This window comes from Prionailurus viverrinus, chromosome A3 (assembly GCF_022837055.1).
Source record: "Prionailurus viverrinus isolate Anna chromosome A3, UM_Priviv_1.0, whole genome shotgun sequence".
NCBI classification, from domain to species: Eukaryota; Metazoa; Chordata; class Mammalia; order Carnivora; family Felidae; genus Prionailurus; species Prionailurus viverrinus.
Genome location: NC_062563.1, coordinates 15024059 through 15043782, shown reverse-complemented (window position 1 = coordinate 15043782; position 19724 = coordinate 15024059). Strand labels below are relative to the sequence as shown.

The following is a 19724-nucleotide window of genomic DNA, read 5'->3' as shown; positions in this document are numbered from 1 at the left end:
CTAGGGCCAGAGATGGGAGAGGAGCGGGGACCTAGAGGGGAGGGAAGGAGGCTGGATGGGAAATGGTGAGGAGAGGGGCCAGATTCGAGGTGGGCGGGGTCACAGGGAAGAGGGTGGGGCTATAGGCGAAGGGGCGGATCTTGCGTTGGAGGGACTAGAGTCCAAAGGGGGCTGAACTGGAGGGCACCAAAGGGGCGGGGTCACTTCGGGTAAGGGGCGGGACCGGAGAAGAAAAGGTGAAACCAGGGAAAGAGGAGGGCGGTATGATTAAGGGTAGGTCCAGAGGCAATGGGAGGAAGCAGGATATTTCTGTTTGGGGGCAGAAAAGGGCGGGGCCAGAGGGAACGGGTTGTGCCAGGAGGATTGGGGTGGGGTCGAGGGCGGGAGGTAAAATGAGTCCGGGTCGCTGAGGCTGGTGCCGGCTAGGCAGGTGATTGGTGCCTGGAGGATCTTCCAATCCTCGGCTTCCCTGGAGGGGACAGCGCCTGGGGATCCCGGGAAGGAGATGGAAGAAAGAGAAGTTACTTTTGGGCCGCTAGATCTTGGGAGAATTCTGTGGGGTCTCCAGTCCCGACCCTTGGGGACCCATTTAAGTCCCTCTGCTCCAGCCCCAGAAGAGGGTTGGGTGGAACAAGCTCAGGCTAGATTGGGGGCGTCTTCTTCGAGGACCTATTGCTGTTGTCTCGTAATGGAAGTTACACCCAGGGTACAGAAGAGGAGAGGGGAAGGATCCTTCTAGCTCTCAATGAAGAATTAGCACCCTGGATGCTCTCACAGCCTCATCCCCAGGGGGCACTTGTCAGGGGTCCCCTTCCTGGCTCTGAGCCCCTCAGGTCTGGAAGAAACGCAGCGAATCGGCTTGGAGTGGCCCCAGCACGGGGAGGAGGAAGAGCCTCCCCGGGCCGCCAGGGGTCGCTGCTGAGCCGCAGGTGAGCTCACCAGGACTGCAGTAAAACTAAGCACCAACCACCCTGGAGGGGGCCCTTTAGGAGCTTCTTTAGCGAACCCCCTCGTTGTGTAGATGACCAAACGGAGGCCTGGATTTCCTCAGGGCTCCAGCCCCTGAACCAACCGCCTCCTGGACATGACCATTTGGATTTCTTGGGGTCCCTCCATTCTTCATATTTTCTGTCAACTGTCTGTAGCCTTTCTTATTTTCATGAATGTCCTTTCCATCCTTATAATTTTAAAAGTCAGAACTCCAGGAGCTATTCTCAATGCCTCCTTTTCTTTTCCCACCAGATCTAATTGGTCCTCACATCTTGCCTACCCCTCCCCCCCAACTGATCCTGAATCTGTCCCCATCTCTCTTCCTGTCACCATCACCCTGTACAAACCTCCATCATTTCTCCCAAGGCCTCAGCCACGGCCACAGCCTCCTCACTGGTCTGCCTGCCTCCAATCCTGTCCTAATCATCCTCCACACAAGCTCCCCATCGCTTTTAGGATAAAGGCCAAACCCATAGTCCATATTTGAACTCTTTTCCTCATTTGCTCCTGGGCATACCTGTCCGTGTTCATCTTCCCACCTCCATTAGCTGGGAAACTCCTACTCACTCTATGGGTTATGGCTCATTTAACCGCTCCTGAAAACCCCTTTCACTTTCCCTTGCTTCCAGGCAAAGGCAGTCATTCCTCTCCTGCCCACCCACTGTACCATTAGAGCACGTGTCCCAGTGGATGCAAGTTATTTACTTGTATGTCTCCTACAACTCAAAAGCAGGGACCATATCCTTTTATCTTTGTGTTCTGAGTTCCAAGCCCACAGCCTGGCACTTAGTAGGTGCTTAATGTTTATCAGACGAGAGGGGAGTGTCTGGAAGCTTCCGTTTCTCCTCCTCTTGCTCTCCTCTCCTCCCATTTCCCATCCCCTGGCCTGAGAATAAGATGGCCCTCTCTCTCATTCCAAGGTGATTGATCGGTCTTCCCATTCCCATTTCCAAGCTCCTGAATGTTGAAGTAAAATATGGCTCTCAGTTTTGGGTGTGCAGGTATGTGTGCAAACTGGATGTGAATCTGGAATGCTGTATGTTCGTGGCAGAGGTGGTGTGTGTGTGTGTGTCTTTGTGCGTCTTGAGGGAGGAGCATCCCACGCGAGCTCTGATGACCTGTGGGGCGGTCAGTGAGTCAGAGCTTATATGTGTCACTGTATTCCGGGGTGTTGATGGGCATGTTGATGTATTTCCGTGTTTGTCTGTGGAGTGGGTACCTGTGTGTATGAGATTATTAGAAGTTTCATCTTGGGAATGCTTTGGGTGACTTTTAACCTCTTTGGCCCCGAGACAGCGTCCAGCACCTCCTCCTTGCTAGGTTACTGCATGGGGAAGTAGAAAAGGGCTCCCTAGGGGAACCCAAAATCTGGTGATATCTTTCCCACAGCTGTTCTCGTGTTCACCTCTGGCCCCAAGGATATGTTTTCCCCACCTCTTCTCCTCACCCAGGCCCACGGGGACAGATGGCAGCATGTGGAAGGTAGAGTAGGGTTGGGAGACGCTTGGCAGGTCACTTGTGTACGAGCGTTGTCTTTAACTCTGGACCAAGCGAGTGGAGTTTGTCCCCGGAAGTGCCTCCTGCTGCCGGAGGATCAGCTATAGTGGGAACATAGCTCAGAGGGGTGACAGCAGCAAATCAGAGGCTGATCCTTGAATCCACCACTAACCCTCAGCTGCAGCCCCCATACCTCATTTGCCTCATTGGTACCATGGGGAGATTGACGGTGACTTGGCTGGCTAGAAGTGGACCCAGGGCCAGTTGTTACAACTCTGAACTATTTCCCCACCCTTTTACACCACTTCCCACTGTGCCTCAGTTTCTGGTGGAGGGAGACAGGGTACTGGAAAGAACCCTGGGCCCGGGTTAAGGCTAACGGGAGTTGAGATGTGTTCCCATGAGTGACAAGGAGCCGCCTTATGCTAGGGGGTAGACCACGGTACAGCCCATCCACGCACTAGCTCAGCCTCTGTGCTGTGGCCTTGGGCACGTTGCTTCCCTGTCTGGGGCTCAACTTCCTCATCTGTAGTAAAAAAGATTTGAACAGGAAGCTATCTGAGGGTCATTCTAGCCCTAAAAATGCTAGGATTCTTTGATGATCTAGAAGGGTGAGGTTCTCTGCCTCTCCCATACCCAAACCTCATATTTCAGTCTCTCTATCTGTAAATTGGGAGGAATGACACTGAGTTATTGGTATAAATATATGATCCGGAGATCTCCAGCCTGTTCAGGTTGTTGTGCAGTCACCCCTTCCTCAAGCCAGGACTCAGAACCTTACAGCCCAGTACCTCAGCCCAAGGTGAGCCCTGGGAATCTCCATGGCAACAAACTGGTTATGAACGGGGCTGCAGTTGCCATGGTGACGGGCTGCTCTCTCTCTCTCTCTCTCTCTCTCTCATCCCCCTCATCTCCCCTCCCCTCTTCTCAATGAACCAGAGCGATCTGCTGGGCACCAGCTCTCCAGGTGGGGTGGGGGTGGGGGTGGTGGCTGCAGTGAGAAGGGGGTCCAGATTGAGAAAGAGGGAAGACGGGTTGAATCTGTAGGGGAATAGGGGGCTGTTGGGGTGCCATTGCCATGGTGACAGGGCTGCAGCCTGTTAATTAAGCCCCTGGTTGCCACGGAGACGATGGTGGTTGACGTGCTCTGCGGCGAGCCCTGTGTGTGTGGGGTGTGCTATGCGCTGGACTCATCAATTCACTGAGAGGGTTTTGGGTCTGGAGGACCGGCATGTAGTTTGGGGAGAGAAGAGTGAAAGAGGGAGTTCGGAGCCTTGGCTCCAGGAGTCCAAAGCTGGGGTGGGTGGCTTAGGTCATGGGGGTAATGATATGCAGATAAGGATGCACAGGGATTAAGCCATAAAGAGGAACGCTATGCCTGCCTCGTGTGGCAAGAAAATCCAGTCAGGTGGCTCCAGCTTCCTCCAAATGGCCTCCTATTCTGGTTCCCCGGATGGAGCCCTGGCCTGGAGGTCAGGGAGCTGGATTCTAGTCCCCAGTCTGCCACACGTTCACCCCATGAAGAAAATTTGTACCTTTCCGCTTCGAGGCTTTAATTTCCCCGTAAATGAGGGGTGGTCAAAAATAACTTATAAAGTCTCGTCCAGTTCCCACATCCTGACACTCAGGCAGCTTCTGTGAAATTTGTTTCTCTGTGAGAAGCATAAAGTGGGGTGGGGGGCCGTGAACTTTAGAGCTTTCAAATTCAGAAACAGGACCCTTCCTAGCTCTAGCATCTTGTGTGGGTTTAATGAGAGCATCCCCCTAGCCCTAGGGGAATCTTCCTAGGGCTCTGGGTGGAGATGAGATGCTAAGCTGACAGCCATGTTCCTGGGGCTCAGGGCTGAGGGTCACCTTACTGGTGACCTTACCGGCCAAGGCCAGGCTGGCAGTGCAGAAGATGCCTGCAATGTGTTTTCTCAAAGTCTCGTGGCAGAGGGTTGGCCTGAGGCCAGAATAGGTATCAGTCTCCTTCAGAGGCAGGGGGTGTGAACTGAAGGGGCAGGGTCTCCCCTTGGGTCTGTCTCCTTACTTGGTCTGGGCTCCATAGGAAGGGCTTCATGGCTTTAGTCTGAGATAAATGGAGTGGGCACTAAGAGGTTTCAGAGTGGGAAGAAGTCCCTTGGATTTATGTGGCCTCACCCTTTCATTTTGCAGATGGAGATACTAAAGCCCAGAAAGAGCAACTTAATTTTCCCCAGGGATACACAGAATTTGGGGGCAGACGGCAGGAGAACATCACTATCTCTTGAATCCCAGATGTCCTGTGAGATAGAAGCTCTGGTGAGGGTGGGCGGAGGGGGTATCCAGGGGAAGAGGTATCACTTCTGCTTTCACCTATACTCCCCTGGGATCTAGGTTCCTCCTGTGGGTGGGCTTAGTCCCTGAGTGGCCAGGGCTCTGGACCACAAACGAATGGAAACAGATCCAGGGTAACGTCCCAGATCTGAGATTGCTGGAGAAAAAAAATCTCAGCCTTTAATTTATTTCACAGTACTTCTCGGACAAACATGCTACACATTTTGCTATGTTACCTGTCCCTACAGAGTAGTGGAAAACCACGATGCTGCTGCTCGTGGTGGTGATGGTGGGGTGTGTATGTAGTGGAGTGTTTACGAATTCTTGAACACTGTTATCCACCTGCTGTCCTTTTAACCCCTGCCACCACGCCAAACCCATCTCACCTTTTTTGTGGTTTTCTCCCTGGGAAAGCCAAGAAAACCAATTCTTAGACCTTGTCTGAATAGCTAGCTCTCCATCCTAACAAGTCCTTCCAGCATCCACAAAACCCAGTGGCAGTGACACCTTATTGGTGGATCCCTCAGAAGCCCCTTTCCGTCAGCTGCCAAAAACTGTGATCAACCTGATCTGAAGCCACTGACAGATGCGTACAAGGACTCTGAACAGCAGGCCCTGTCCGTGACTCTGAAAAGCCGTGCCCTTGAATGGGGTCTCCAGTCATGTGGATGGCTTTTTAGGACCCTTGGAGATCTTTTGGGCCTACCTCCAGTTGCAAGGGGTACTTCAGTCCTGCACCTCTGAAGCCTGACCACAAGAGAAAGGAGACAGCTCATTTCAGACTGATCCCTGTTCCCTTTTTAGTAGCCAAGGATCGGAGACGGCTGAGCAGTTTGGTTCGAATGTATCTTTGTCCCTTCTATTGGAGGCAGGACCAATTTTAAAAGAAATTATGTTGAAGAAGACTCCTAAATTGGAATAAAGCAAACTGGATTTTAGACCGAATCCTGCCATTCACTGGCGTAGTGTCCATAGGCAGTAATTTCTCCTCTTTGGGCCTTAGCTTTTTTTTTTTTTTTTTTTTTTTTTTCAGTCCATAAGGTGAAAGCTGTCTATTAGATAAGATGATTGATGTGATCCTCTCCAGCCCTGGGACTCTCCTGGAATTTAGAGGGCTAGTGCTGGGGGTTAGGGTGAGTCTGAAAATAATTTCCCCTTAACCTGCTCTCCCCTTTGGGTGTTTAGATCTTCTGGAGACACAAACGGTCCAAACCTGGGATGCTTCTTCCTGAGATGTCTCCACCACTGGCTCAGGTCTGGATTCTAGGGGTTGTGAGAGGTCCCAATCAAGCTTCTGGAGGACTGGTGTCAGGGGAGGGGGAGGAACACAGAGAGCATGCTGGCTCTGGAATCCTCAGAAAGCAATCCTGGATTAGGGGATTAGACACTCCTGCCCCAGGAGAAAATCTGGTCCCAAACCGACTGACGGCCTCATTCCTCCCTCCCCCACTCTGTCCCTGGCCTGCCTCCTACCAGTTTGCCCTCCCTGGAGGCTGTACCATCCTAGTGGGGAGTCTGAGATCCCTAGAACCTTACCGCTGCCTTCTCTCCTCCTCATCACATCTCGTTCCCAGGGTCATTCTGTAGTCAGAGGGTCCCTGCCTTGGACTCCTGGGATTTGTCTTGGAGGTGAGATGCTGGGATGCAGTCTAAACACAATGAGAGGGTTCACTGCAACGCCTCAGGTTCCACTCCTCCCATTTTAAGACAGAATGAGCCAGACAGCTCAGCCCAGTGACCCTGAACCCCTGGGGGCAGCACAGGGCTTCAACTAAGGGCTCTGGCCTCAACACACCCCAAGTTCCAACCTCTTGACCAGCGATTTGGGAAAGGGTCTGGTTCTCCACTCTTCTTCAGGGCTGGCCTCCCCAGCTCTGCAGGCAGGATCCCCAGAGACCCGTATTCCATGGCGCCCCACCCCCGCCGCATCAGTACTCCTCGCCTTCCCCCTAGGGGTCACCCCAGACCCCTAGCCAGGCAGCCGCTGCGGGGCCGCCTCCCCGCGGCCGCGACCTAGTTCCCTGCCGTTATTTTTAGGGCGCGGGATGGCACCTGCCCACGTGCCGGCCCCGCCTGCGCCGGGGAGTGGGGGGCGGGCGGAGCTGCGTCTGCTCGTGGGAGGCGAGGCCCCCGTCCCCCGCAGCACCCCCTCCATCCCACCCGTACGAGCCCCCAGTTTTCGTGCGAGGGGGCCTCCAGCCGCGCTCTGCCCTCCCCTCGTCTCCTCTTCTTCCTCCCTCTCGCGCTCCCCCCCAAAACCCCGCCAGTGGCTCACGCCTCCTGCATACGGGATGAGGTGAGCAGCGCCGCCGCTGAGAGGGGGCGCGCGCGGGTGTGAGCGTGTGTCCGTGTGCGAGTGTGTGTGCGCCGGGCGGGCGGGCACTGCAGCTTCTTCCTCCGTGGAGCGGAGAGCGAGAGAGAGCTAGAGCGAGCGAGCGAGCGGCGAAGGCGGGCAGAGGGGCGCGGGCGAGGCGGAGCAGCCATCCCCGGGCCCGGCGCCGCGCCGCCACCATGCTAAACAACCTGACGGACTGCGAGGACGGCGATGGGGGAGCCAACCCCGGTAAGCAGCGGCCCGGGGGCGGCGAGGGAGGGGGAGACGAGGAGAGGAGGCAGCTCTAGGGTTAGAGGCAGAGCGGGGGCCGCCTCCTTCAGAGAAGAGGCTGGGACTGACCTGGGCGGTGGGCGCCCACGGCGGCCTGGAGCCCTACTCCATTGGAATGCGCCAGGCGCTGTCCAAGGTGCTGGAATGCGCCGCGCCCGTGGCAGGGCTGGGGGCCGAGGGGGTTGCCAGTGCCCACGGTCCGGGGGCAGACGTGGGTTAGCTAAGCGGGGGAGGCGGTGGGAAGGGGATGGAAGAGCTAGAATGGGCTGACGTGGACCTCGACGGGCGGGAGGAAGGGTTCCTTTCCTCAAGAAGGGACCCCGGCGTCCTGGCGCAGAGCGTTGACCGGCGACGCGGGGAGGGGGTGGGGGGGGTGCAGTCTGCTGCAGTCCCTCGCTCTGAGACTTTCAACTGAAAGGTGGGGGGAAGGTACCCATGGGGGGTTGGAACCATATGACAGCCCCCGTCCGGGCTGTGGTGTCTCCTTAAGGGGACACTTGGTGCAATCGGGGCCCCCCCTCCCCCAAAGCTGCCGGAGGTCCGACCTCAGACTGAAGCGTACCTCCTCCGGAGATTTTCAGCTCTACTTTGCGGAATCTCCCTCTCCCTCTCGCATACCCATGGGTTCCTATTCAGGACGGGAAGCAAGATCACCCTCCTTTCTTCCCTCTTTCCCCTTCCTCTCTCGGTACACTGGGATGGCAGTGAGGTTTCCAGGGCGGGGCAAGGGGGAGGTTTTCTAGTCTGCTCTGCTAGCTTCCCCAGCGAGGCCTCAGGAATGGGGTCCCAGCAGCTGAATCCCCGGCGCCGCCGCGGCGCGGACACTGCGGACGCGCTGCGGTGGGTGCGGAGACTCGCTAGGAGCTCGGGGGCTTGAAGCAGGTCCTTTCGCCGCTCCTGCTTTCTGCCGCCCTCCTCCACAGTTTCCCCGCTCTGAGGTCTTCGGGCCAGCCACCCCCTCGGGCTCCCAGGCCCCCCGCCGCCCCCCAGCGGTCTCAGCCATCCATCACGGCTGTCAGCCGCCCCCACCCCCCACCCTCCAGCGGCGCTGCGTCCCTTGCGCACTAACGCGCCTCCCGCTCCGGCTGTCTGCGCTCCGCGCTTTCAAACGGTCCCCTGGGCATTGCTTGACCCTCTGGGCTGAGATTCTTGCAGACCTCCTCGGGGGATGACCAAAGAGCCCCAAGGACTGAAAGAGCGAGGTCTTCCAGGGATTGGCAGCCTAGACTTGAAGTCTTCCGGATCCTGGATCCAAGTCAGAGCCAAGTGGCCGCTTGGGAAGGCTGTGGGCACCAGGGTCCCCAATTCTTTGTCTGAGACCCTCTTTTCCTTCCTGACGTTGAGTGGTATACAGAGGTCAGAACCACCAGCTAGCCAGCTAGTTCATCCATCTCCCGGGTGACCCTGGGGTTACCTCATCCCGTAGCCGCCCCCCTCCCCAGCAGGCTTAGGCTCCGGGGGAAGAGGGTTTGGCAAAGTCGAGTCTGCGACAGATCCAGGCATCCCGACACGGTGCCCCGGGAACGAGTGTGTGTGTGTGTGTGTGGGGGGGTGTCATTTCCATCTGGGATCCCCTTCAGATACCTCCATTCTGAAGACAGGGACTCAGCCTGAGAGAGAATCTCTGCTCCCCCCAGATACGGGGTATGGTCCTATCCCCCAGCCCTGATTTCTCTATCCTGAGATTCCTGCCTTACTGGGCCTTGGGGTTTCCATGGGGTCTCCGGAGGCCTAGAAAAGAGGCATCTATCTATGTGTGTGGAACAGGAGTCAAGCTAAAAGCTCCCTTCCGTTCTACCCCCTCCCCATTAGTTACTAGACTCTGAGTGTAGCAGGTCCATCTGGAGACTTTCTCTCTATGTGTAGGGTCCAGGACCTGGTCAGGAGTTTGGGGTCCCAGAAAGATAAGGCCTCCCGGCGATGCCTGAAGGTGATGGTAGGGGGCTCTAAGGACCTGCTGGACTTGAGGGAAGAGGGACTATCAGATTGAGAGCCTCTGCCATCTCTGATTTTAGGTTCTTGGGGATGTAGGGGAGGACCTGGGAATGCGAGGTGCTGACCTCAGGGAAGTGGGAATAGCCTGAGCAGGAGGGTTCATCCGGACTAAGGAAGACCCCAAGGATACTGTGTCTGGCCCCCACGCCTCCTATCCCCTTGGGGTCTGACGCCCTCCCCCACCCCAATCTGGCTTGGGGATTCCCCCAGGCCTGGCCCCAGGCCCCCGGGGGAGGCTCCTTAGCCCTCGCCGCTCGCCTGTTTCCTCCCCGGGAGCTCTGGCCGCCGCAGCTTAATTGAAAGCCGATTCGGGCTGAGAGCTCCCAGGGGGCGGGGGCGGGGGCGGGGGCCAGGCGGAGAGGGCTCAGCCTCAGTCTGGCCCTGCCTCTCGCGCGCGCGCCACTCGCCGCTACCCGGCAGCCTGCGTCCTGGCTCTGGGGATTCGGGGCGAGTTCCCCCTTCGCAGTTCCCCCTGCTCCTCTGAGAACTCCTGAAGCTCACCCCTCTCCCCTCGACCAGTGCGCCCGCCGTTCCAGGGAGGGGACGAAATCAGCCCCCCGGCAGAGGAGGCCGGCGGCCTGGCATCCCGTCCAGATGGCAGGTGGAAGGGCGGGACCCAGGACCAGCCTATCGAGCCGCCCTCTCCCAGGCCCTCATCTCCTAGCTGGGAAACGGCCCCGAGTCTGGCTCCGCGCAGCGCGTCGCGTTACATAAGCGGCTGCGGGCGCGTGGCCGCCTCGGCTCGGCGCTGCGCTCTCTGCCCGCGCGGTCGCCATGGAGACCGGCGCGGGACTCCCTAGAGCTGGGTCTCGGGCCAGGACGACCCCCTCGCGGCCCGGCGCGTTCCCTGGGACCCCAGGAAGGAGGAGGGGCTTGGGAGGGGGCGGGAAAAGTAGAGGGGAGGGGCTCTCGTGGCCTGTAGTCCCGGCGCGGAGCTGACGCGGCGGGGAGAGGTACCCAGTCCCACTGGAGGCAGGGCCCCTGAATCTTCCGGCTTGGGGAGAGGTGTGGGATGCGGAGGCCGGGCTGGGTGGGGCACCACGAACATGAATAATAATTGTACTTGTAATAGCAGCAATAGTTACGCTTATGTGCTAGGCACACCCAATAGGCGTTATTCCCCTCAGCCTCAAAACAGCCCTGTGAGTTAAGCACAATTATTTTCCCTTTGCAAAGGAGGAAACTGAGGCTTAGAGAGTTTAAGGGACTTGCCGAACATGTCGGCACGGCCAGTGAAGCTGGGACTGGAGCCTAAATCTTGACCCCCCCCCCCAGCCCTTTTCCAAGAAATTTGTTATCCCCCTGAACCCTTCTTGGTCCCACAACCCAGTGTGTTGATGAAGCATCTTGTCGGCATTTTTAAAAGGAGGAGGAACCCACTTCTCTTTTATTTCTCCTGTTCTCTGGCCCCGGGCAGCTCTTCTGAGATCTTGGGGGTCAGGAAGGAAGCCGGGGGGAATTTATCTCCAAATACTTTTTCCTCCTGAGAAAGACTTTTTCCACCCCCCCCACCCCCCCTTAGCATCTATTATGTGCCAGGTTCTCACTGGGAGGACAGATCTGCTATTTCCAGGCACTCAGATATGTGAGGAGAAGAACGAGCTGATGGTGGCTCCCTGTTTAGGGACCAGGAGCTCCTGGCTTGATCGATGAGGTGGAGGTGGTGTCAGGAGAAGGTGGTGGGTGTCCCTTGAGCTGGTGAGGCATCGCTTCCCCTTTCCACAACTTTGAGTCAGGATGAGACTGGATTTGTAACAGGTCATGCTCTAGGGGTGGACCCTGGCTGGGTGACTAAGGAAGATTTCCAGGAGGTAGGGAGGAGAAAAACGGGGGAGGATTGGGAAGATGGAGGTGGAGAAAGACATGACAGGAGACCAGGGGACAGGAAATTCAGAATATGTAGGGCCTCAGGTTCATTTGGGATTTGTTTATTGGGGACTTTCTCCAGATGTCTGCTCTTGGGATTCAGCCCTTGAGCTGAGAAAGGGTGATGGCTGAAGCCAAGGGAAAGTGCCTATGGGGGTCTCCTATGTCTCTTTGAAAGGACCTCTGCTAGGGGCCCAAAAGACTTCCTCCTTGGGTGATCTTATCCAGATTCATGGTTTCACACATTTCCTCCATACATTGTCATGGGTTACCCTCATCTCCTTCTCCTGCCCAGCCTTTCTTCTGGGGCCCAGGCTCTGTATATCCAAGAGCCTTCTGGACGTATTCACTTGAGTGTCCTATACTGCCTTTCCCTCAGTCAAATTCAGCTTCTTACCCACCCCAGTCTCTGCCCTTCCCACATCTATTAAATAGCACCATCACCCACTCATTGACCTATGCTAGAAACACCAGACATTATCCTAGGTTTCTCCTTCTCATGTCCCCAAACATCTGGCATAAAAATATGTGCCAATAATTCTTGGGTCTGTCCATTGTCCTGCATTGCTCTGGCCTGGGACATCCTCAGCCCTTGCCTGGATTACTGAAAGTCTCAAACTTTCTTTAGATGAAATTCTCCATCTAAAGGCCAGAGTGATTGCTCTAAAACACAAGGCTGTTCATGGCACCTCTTTGGCTGAAACTCTTCAATGACTTCCCATTGTCCTCTGGATGAAGTCCAAAATCTTTAACATGGCCTGCTAATCATTTAAGGACTGAGTCTACACCTTCTGAGGCTCATCTTTTCGTAGGTCACTCTCTACCTTTCAGCCCCTCCCTCCATGTCCCTTCTTCAGACTCCAGCCAGATCAGGCTTCTTTCAGCATCTCTGACCCACTCTCTTCACTCTTCCCTCTGGGCCATCGAACATGCTGTTCTGCAGTTCTCTCTGCCTGGAACACCCTCCCGCCTCCCTCCCAGCGTAGCTCTTACTCATCCTTCAGTTCTCAGCCTACTTGTCACTTCCTCTGGGAAGCCTTCCGTGACCTCCCAGGCTGGGCTGAATGCCTCTCCTGTATTCCCACAGTCCCTTATTCATCTCCTATCACAGAATTTACCACTCTGGGTTGGAAATTCATGAATACTGTTTTATCTCTTCTGCCTGTGGTTTCCCTGAGGGCAGAGATGGTGTCTTCATGTGTGTTTTACTCCCTCTCCCTCCCATGCTGATTTTGGCACATGGTAGAGATCCAGTAAATATGTGTTGACTGAAGATGCATGAGGGGCATAGGGGATGCCACATGGGTCACTTCTCCAAGAGGTAAAGTATCCTTTGGTCCTCAGGCTTTAGTATTCTCTGCCTTTGTCTCTGGGAAAGAGCATGCTTTCACCCCAGAACACCAGCGTGGTCCCAGTTATGGTTGAGGAGGGGCACCTGGAGAGTCTAGAGTGACCTAGTGAATGAAGAAGGACCCCCCCAAGGGCAAGGAAGCACTCACATCTTCATTAAAAACCTACTACGTGCCAGGGAATGCACTAGGCTCTTTACACATCCTGTCAACTAAAATTCTACAAGGGGGGGGCATTACTGTTAGCTCCGTTTTTCCAATGTGCAAACTGAGGTTCAGAGAGTCAAAGTGGCCACATAGCTGGATGCCCAGGCAGAAGGATGGCAACCCATTGGTGCCAGACCCCTGACTCCTCTGCCTTCTCAGGTGATGGCAACCCCAAGGAGAGCAGCCCCTTCATCAACAGCACTGACACAGAGAAGGGAAGGGAGTATGATGGCAAGAATATGGCCCTGTTTGAGGTGGGTTGCTAGTTTGTGTGACACCCCATTCATCCGCCACTCCCTCCCTCTCTCCCTCTCTCCCTCCCGCAGGGACAGTGTCCTCCTCTCCATTTCCTTCTCTTTCCCTTTACCCCTGCTACTCCCTCTCCTTATCCCACATCCACTTTCCCTGTTCTCTGTGCTTTTTCCTCCTCCTTCCTCATCTCATCCCACCCCCAATGGTTTGCTTTCCTCACCCCCATCTCTCTCTGCCTCCTACTATGTAGCTCGCCTCTCCTTTCCTGGGCCCTTGTGTCCTAACTCTACCACCCCCACCTCCACAGGAGGAGATGGACACCAGCCCCATGGTGTCCTCCCTGCTCAGTGGCCTGGCCAACTACACCAACCTGCCCCAGGGAAGTAGGGAGCATGAAGAGGCAGAAAACAATGAGGGTGGAAAAAAGAAGCCAGTGCAGGTGAGGGCCTTGGGGGGAAAAGGGATGGGGGAGGAAGAAGGGGTGGAGGGGACAAAGGGTGGGGGGACAAAAGAGAGTCAGTTGAAGGGGTGGATGATGGAGGCAGAGGGATAGGAGTTGGGGCTGAGGGTGAGGAAGGGATAGAGGTGGAGGGAGGAGAGGGGAGGGAGGGTAAAGACCAGAGGAAAGAGGGATGAAGGGATGGGGACGGAGAAGGGAAGGGAGTGGGGGATTGAAAATAGGGGGGAGGAGGGGTCTGGGTGTTCATAGTGACTACGGGCTGCAGAAACTGACACTGGCTTCCCCGGCAGGCCCCACGCATGGGCACCTTCATGGGTGTGTACCTACCATGCCTGCAGAACATCTTTGGTGTCATCCTCTTCCTGAGGCTCACTTGGGTGGTGGGCATCGCAGGCATCATGGAGGCCTTCTGCATGGTCTTCATCTGCTGCTCCTGTGTGAGTGACACCTCCCCCTCTCCTGACCGTTGTGGCAGACCAGGGACCTGGGGTGGGGGAGGGGAAGGGGCAGCACGAGACCTGAGTGTTTTGTAGGAATCACTGCGTATGATCTTTGAGAGTAAATCAGGTCTGATTGGTCCTTCCTGCATCTCACAAGCTGGTCCCTGATAGCCACTAACCAGGTTTTGCCTGGATCGTGTGTGTGTGTGTGTGTGTGTGTGTGTGTGTGTGAATGGGTGCGTGTATAATTACACAAGTAATGCAGATTCATTGACGAAAAAGATAGGTGTGCAGAAGGAAATAAAATTCACCTAGAAAACCCCAGTGGTTAACATTTTTGTAGGCCCAGACTCACAAAAAATGGGATTATGTGTCACAAACAGCTTGTAATAGAATCCTTTCCATCCTCCCTAGAAAATCAAATATTCACGGAACACCTACTTCTCATCATGTTTACATTTCTTCACACATGACCCTTGAGCCACCTCTGCATGTGAGGTGGCCGCTACTGACGGTAGAACGCCTATTTTATTTCTTTTTAAGTTTTTGTTTTCACAAAATTTCAGACATACAGAAAATTTGCAGGAATAGAATATCCCTTCCACCAGACTCCCAAATGTTAACGTTATTGTATTTATTCCATCCTCTCTGTAAGTACCTTTTTTCCCCTGAATTTGAGAGCAAGTTGCAGACATGATGCCTCTTTATCCTAAATCCTTCAGTGTGTGTTTACTAAAAATGAGGACATTCCCTTATGTAACCACAGTACAATGATCAGAGGCAGGAAACTAACACTGATACGTTAATAATGTCTTAATAGTAACACATTAATAATGTTTTATCTGCAGGCCTTATTCAGATTTTGCCAATCATGTCCTCACTAACTGAAGAAAATTCAAGATCACGTTTATACTCATTTATGATATCATGATTTTAGCCTCCATTAATCTGTAACAGCTGCTCTTTCTTTGTCTTGCATGACATTGACACTTTTGAAGAGTATGGAGCAGTTAGTTTGTATGATGTCCCTTGATCTGAGTTGGTCAGATATCTCCTCATGACCAGATTCAGCTTAAGCATTTAGGCAGGAATACAGTACACCTATTTCATAGATGAAGAAACTGAGGCTTAGACAAGTGAAGTGACTTGTCCCAGATCAGACAGCTGGTCAGAGGCCAAGCTGGGATTTCCAGAGCTCTCTGATGCTATAGCTTGTGCTTCCTCCATGTGCATGGTGAATAAGAGATTTTCTTGACCAGAAGGACTTGGCAGGGGTAGAAGTTGGAACAGGACCAGAGAGAAGCTCAGCAAGGACTTGTGGGTTTGGCAGGTGTTTATGGGGTATAAGGTTTGGCACTGACCCAGGGCACTGCGGCCCCTGCCCTAGCTGCCACTCTGATGATCTCTCTCCTTGCAGACAATGCTCACGGCCATCTCCATGAGTGCAATCGCAACCAATGGTGTTGTACCTGGTATGTGATGGGGCTTCTTGGAGGGGAAAGGGGTCTGGTTGGTCAGGAGGGGGCCCAGATAGTTGGAAGGAAGGACAGAGCCATAGGCTTTGGGGTCATCAGGACCAAGAGAGGCAATATTGAAGACCTGGGGGCTGGTCTATGATGTTTGTGGGGTAGGTGGGGACAGTGGTATTAAGGGGGACGAGGGAGGGAGGCAGTTGATGGAGTTGAACAGGGCAATGCAAGATCTCCATTTGCCTGAGACCCTCCTCTCCGTCATCCTATTTTTCTGAGCCATGACCTCCTTAGAGGGGTAATTAGCAACGTGGTAATTAGTGCTGCAAAATCCACTCAGAGTGGCTGGCTGAGTCTCCCACCATTCGAGGGCTGTAGCCTGTTAAGACATGAGGCACAGAACAACCCCTTTCCCACCTCTGTCCTGGAGCCCCCTCACCCCCAGTGGCAGCCCAGTGCCCCTTGAGCTTCTCACTGACACTAGGTTCTTTCTGCAGCTGGCGGCTCCTACTACATGATTTCCAGGTCTCTGGGCCCAGAGTTTGGGGGCGCCGTTGGCCTCTGCTTCTACCTGGGCACTACATTTGCTGGGGCCATGTACATCCTGGGCACCATCGAAATCCTGCTGGTGAGAGGGGCTGAGGAGGAGGTGTGGGGCCCCAGGCTGTCAATCAGTTAACCAATGCTCCCTGGACACCTCCTAGGGAGAGGTCCAAGCCACTCAGTGAGGCCAAAAGGAAATCAGATGTGGTTCTGTCTTTAAAAAATTCAGTCTAGTTGGGGAGACAAGATACAGTAATTACGTAACGTGAACAGCTGTCGTTCATCAGGCACCCACTGTGCTCTCAGCAGAGTTCCAATTGCTTTACAGTCATTATCTTGAATCCTCACAAGGATTAAGTATTATTATGCCCATTTTACAAATGAGAAGCTCAGAGAGGTGACATGACTTGCTCAAGGTCACTCAGCTACCAAGTGGCAGAGGTGGGTCGATAAGAGTTAATAGTGGTAGCAATAATTAAAGTAATGTCACACAATAGCTATATCTGGTGATTGCCTACCATGTGCCTGGGACTGTGCTGATTTCTCTGTGAATGTTAATTGTGCAGGACTGATGACCAATGGGTTGCAAAAGAGAAGAAGGATGTGAGGGAGCTGAGTAAGAGACATGTTAGGAGTAGTGACTGATGAGAAGAAATCAGGGTGCTGGGCAGTGTTTGAAGGAGAGCCTAGTGATGTGGGTCTCGGCTCAAAGCAATTCTGCTCAATGCACAAAATTGGAAAAATATCAAAGAATGTAAAAAAGGAAATAACAACTGCCTGAAGAAAATCACCATTAACATTTTGGTGTATTTCCTTCTTTTTTTTTTTTTTTTTTTTTACCATGTGAAATTGTATTCTGTCCTTGTAAAATAGACTCCATAGATTTCCCTAAGTAACTAGAAACTCCCTTTGTAATATCATTTATAAGCAAAAATAACTTTTTTAAGAATATAAACATATCAACATTCAGTCTAAAAATTTTAGAAAATACAAATATGCTGTAGGAATAAAAATGATCGCATTTACTCCTATCATTGGATGTCATTTCCAGTCTCATACTACTGTAAATATACCGTGATGAGCAAGTATTTTCCAAAGCTCTTCCTGCACGTCAGGTTATATCCTTGGGGGTGATTCTTAGCTGGTTCTTGCTGTGTCACTCACCTGACCTCCTTGCCCCCTTTCCACAGGCTTACCTCTTCCCAGCTATGGCCATTTTTAAGGCAGAAGATGCCAGTGGGGAGGCAGCAGCCATGTTGAACAATATGCGTGTGTATGGCACCTGTGTGCTCACTTGCATGGCCACTGTGGTATTTGTGGGCGTCAAGTATGTCAACAAGTTTGCCCTTGTCTTCCTGGGTTGTGTCATCCTCTCCATCCTGGCCATCTATGCTGGGGTCATCAAATCTGCCTTCGACCCACCCAACTTCCCGTAAGTGCTGTTGCTCTGAGTCTAAGGCATCGTCCTCCTCCTCCCTGGTTAGGTTTCAGGGTCTGCGATGCCAGTCTCTGCCAACCTCCCTCTCCTCATCTCTCAGAATCTGAGTCCTTGTGGATTTAGAGCAACCTCCGTTGGGAAGTAAAATCTCTCCTTGTTTGGGGGAAATCTCTACAGGGTGGGATAATGTTTCTGGAGGTGGGCAGAGTTTCCCTTGTGAGGGTCAATTGCTTGCTGGTGGAGCAGAATTGGGAAGAACCAAGTGGGATTATTTCTGAACAGATGATTCTGTGTTAGAGAAGCATTTCCTGGCAGGAGACAACTTCCTGGAATAGGGCACCTTATTAGTGTTGGATACCTTCTCTGTTGGGGGAAAGGTCACAGAAGAGAGGGTCTAGAGTCTCAAATCTTTGTGGGTCCTGCCTCTTTCTTGAGGACAGATTCCTTTAAATCCCACCGCCCAGGACTGCACACAGAGACTGCTGTCCATGGTTCTGAAACATAGCATTGTACTAAAGTCGTGGTTCTTTGCTGTGGCTGCATATTAAAATCACTTGGGGGAGCTTTGAAAAAAAAAAAACACCGATTCTGGGCTCCATCCCAATTAAATCAGGATCTCTGGATATGGGGCCCTGAGATCTGTGTTTTTTAGAGCTCCCCTGGTGGTTCTATTGTGAAGCCAAGGCAAGGTTATGTCCCTCCCCCATCTTCCTCCCTTGTTGCTCTCCCTAGGATCTGCCTCCTGGGGAACCGCACACTATCTCGCCATGGCTTTGATGTCTGTGCCAAGCTGGCTTGGGAAGGAAATGAGACGGTGACCACACGGCTCTGGGGCCTTTTCTGTTCCTCCCGTTTCCTCAACGCCACCTGTGATGAGTACTTCACCCGAAACAATGTCACGGAGATCCAGGGCATCCCTGGCGCTGCCAGTGGCCTCATCAAAGGTCTGGGGGGAGGGAAGAAGGCTGGTGTCCAGGGAACACTACAGGGATTGTGGGTTAAACAGTCAGGATTAAGGAACTCTACTTGGGATTCACTTAAACTCAATCAGTTTTAATTGAGCACCTACTCTGGGCCATCTTTCCTTGGCGTCTTGGAGGAATAGAGATGAAAGGGAGCCTTCAATATCTTACTACCTAGTAGGAAAGAAAGTCATCAGTTTAAACAAGTATTCACCACTAATCATCTCCGTGGTGTCTAGCACTGGGCTAAGCACCAGGAACATGATATAAATAAGTCACAGTCCTTGGCTTCAAGGAGTCCAATGGTGGACACAGATGCATAAGCAAATAAATTACAACATGAGTTGATGTGCCTTCAATGAACAGAGACCTCTCAGGGGAGGGAGTGGTCGTGTGTATAAAGGGGCAAGACAAGGCTTCCTAGACTCATCTGAGGAGGGTTTTGAAGGAAAAATAAGAGATTTTGAGTTATACTAGGGGGGTAAAGGAATTAAGGCAGAAGAACAGCTTGCCTGAAAACATGCAGACAGAGAAGAGCATATTGTGTCCTTCCAACCACAGATAATTTGGTATGACTGGGGCATAAAGTACAAAGGAAGGAGGGGCAAGAAATGATGTTGGAGAGGGTGGCATAAGCCAGATTGTGGCAGGCCTTGGAAGCCATATTGAAATGTTTGAACCATGTCCTGAGGGCAATGGGGGCCATGAAAGGGTTTCAAATAAGGGATGGACATGGTCAGTGTTATTTCTAAAGGTTCTTTTTGGCTGTTAATATGGATGAGGTAAAGGGAGAGAGAACAGGGAGTCCAGGAGGAGGCTGATGCTGAGTTCAGGTGACAGATGATAGTTTTCTGATCAAGAGTAATCGAGTGATGTCCATGGGAGTGGAGCACTGGTTCTCCCCCAGGGCTGTTTTGCCCCCCAGGAGGCATATAGCAATGTCTGGAGACATTTTTGGCCATCGCAACTAGATGGTTGTTACTGACATCTAATGCATAGAAACCAGTATTTTGCTAAACATTCTACAGTGCTGTAGGACAGCCCTCCACAACAAAGGATTATCTGGCCCCAAATGTCAATAAGGCTGAAGTGAGGAAATCCTGAAAAGGAGAGGAGGGGCATATTTGAGAAATATTTAGAAGGGATAATAGACAGAAATTGGAGATGGTTTTGAAACAGATATGGGAAAGGGAACAGTTGAGGGCAATGTAAAGCTGTCTGAATTAATGATGGTGCCATTTACTGAGATAAGGGATACAAAAAAGGAGCTGGTTGTGAGGTGGCTGGCCAGTGAGACCAGTTTGGGACATATTGAATCAGTCTGAGATAGGTCTTTCTGTGTCTTTTTACCCC

General features: G+C 53.1%; 1 protein-coding gene across 3 annotated transcripts in view; it reads left to right on the top strand.

Annotated features, from left to right (window-relative positions):
* Positions 1-19724, top strand: part of SLC12A5 (solute carrier family 12 member 5) — a 34334-nt gene that overhangs the window by 247 nt on the left and 14363 nt on the right. For 2 of the 3 annotated variants that reach the window (XM_047852221.1, XM_047852223.1), the window contains 7 exons: positions 12967-13061; positions 13367-13498; positions 13810-13956; positions 15377-15431; positions 15926-16056; positions 17162-17403; positions 18142-18353. In XM_047852221.1, the coding sequence (XP_047708177.1) occupies positions 12967-13061; positions 13367-13498; positions 13810-13956; positions 15377-15431; positions 15926-16056; positions 17162-17403; positions 18142-18353 (1014 nt within the window). Of the gene's footprint in view, positions 1-7281; positions 7349-12966; positions 13062-13366; positions 13499-13809; positions 13957-15376; positions 15432-15925; positions 16057-17161; positions 17404-18141; positions 18354-19724 lie in introns of those variants that run through there. The other variant, XM_047852222.1, reaches the window with a different exon arrangement.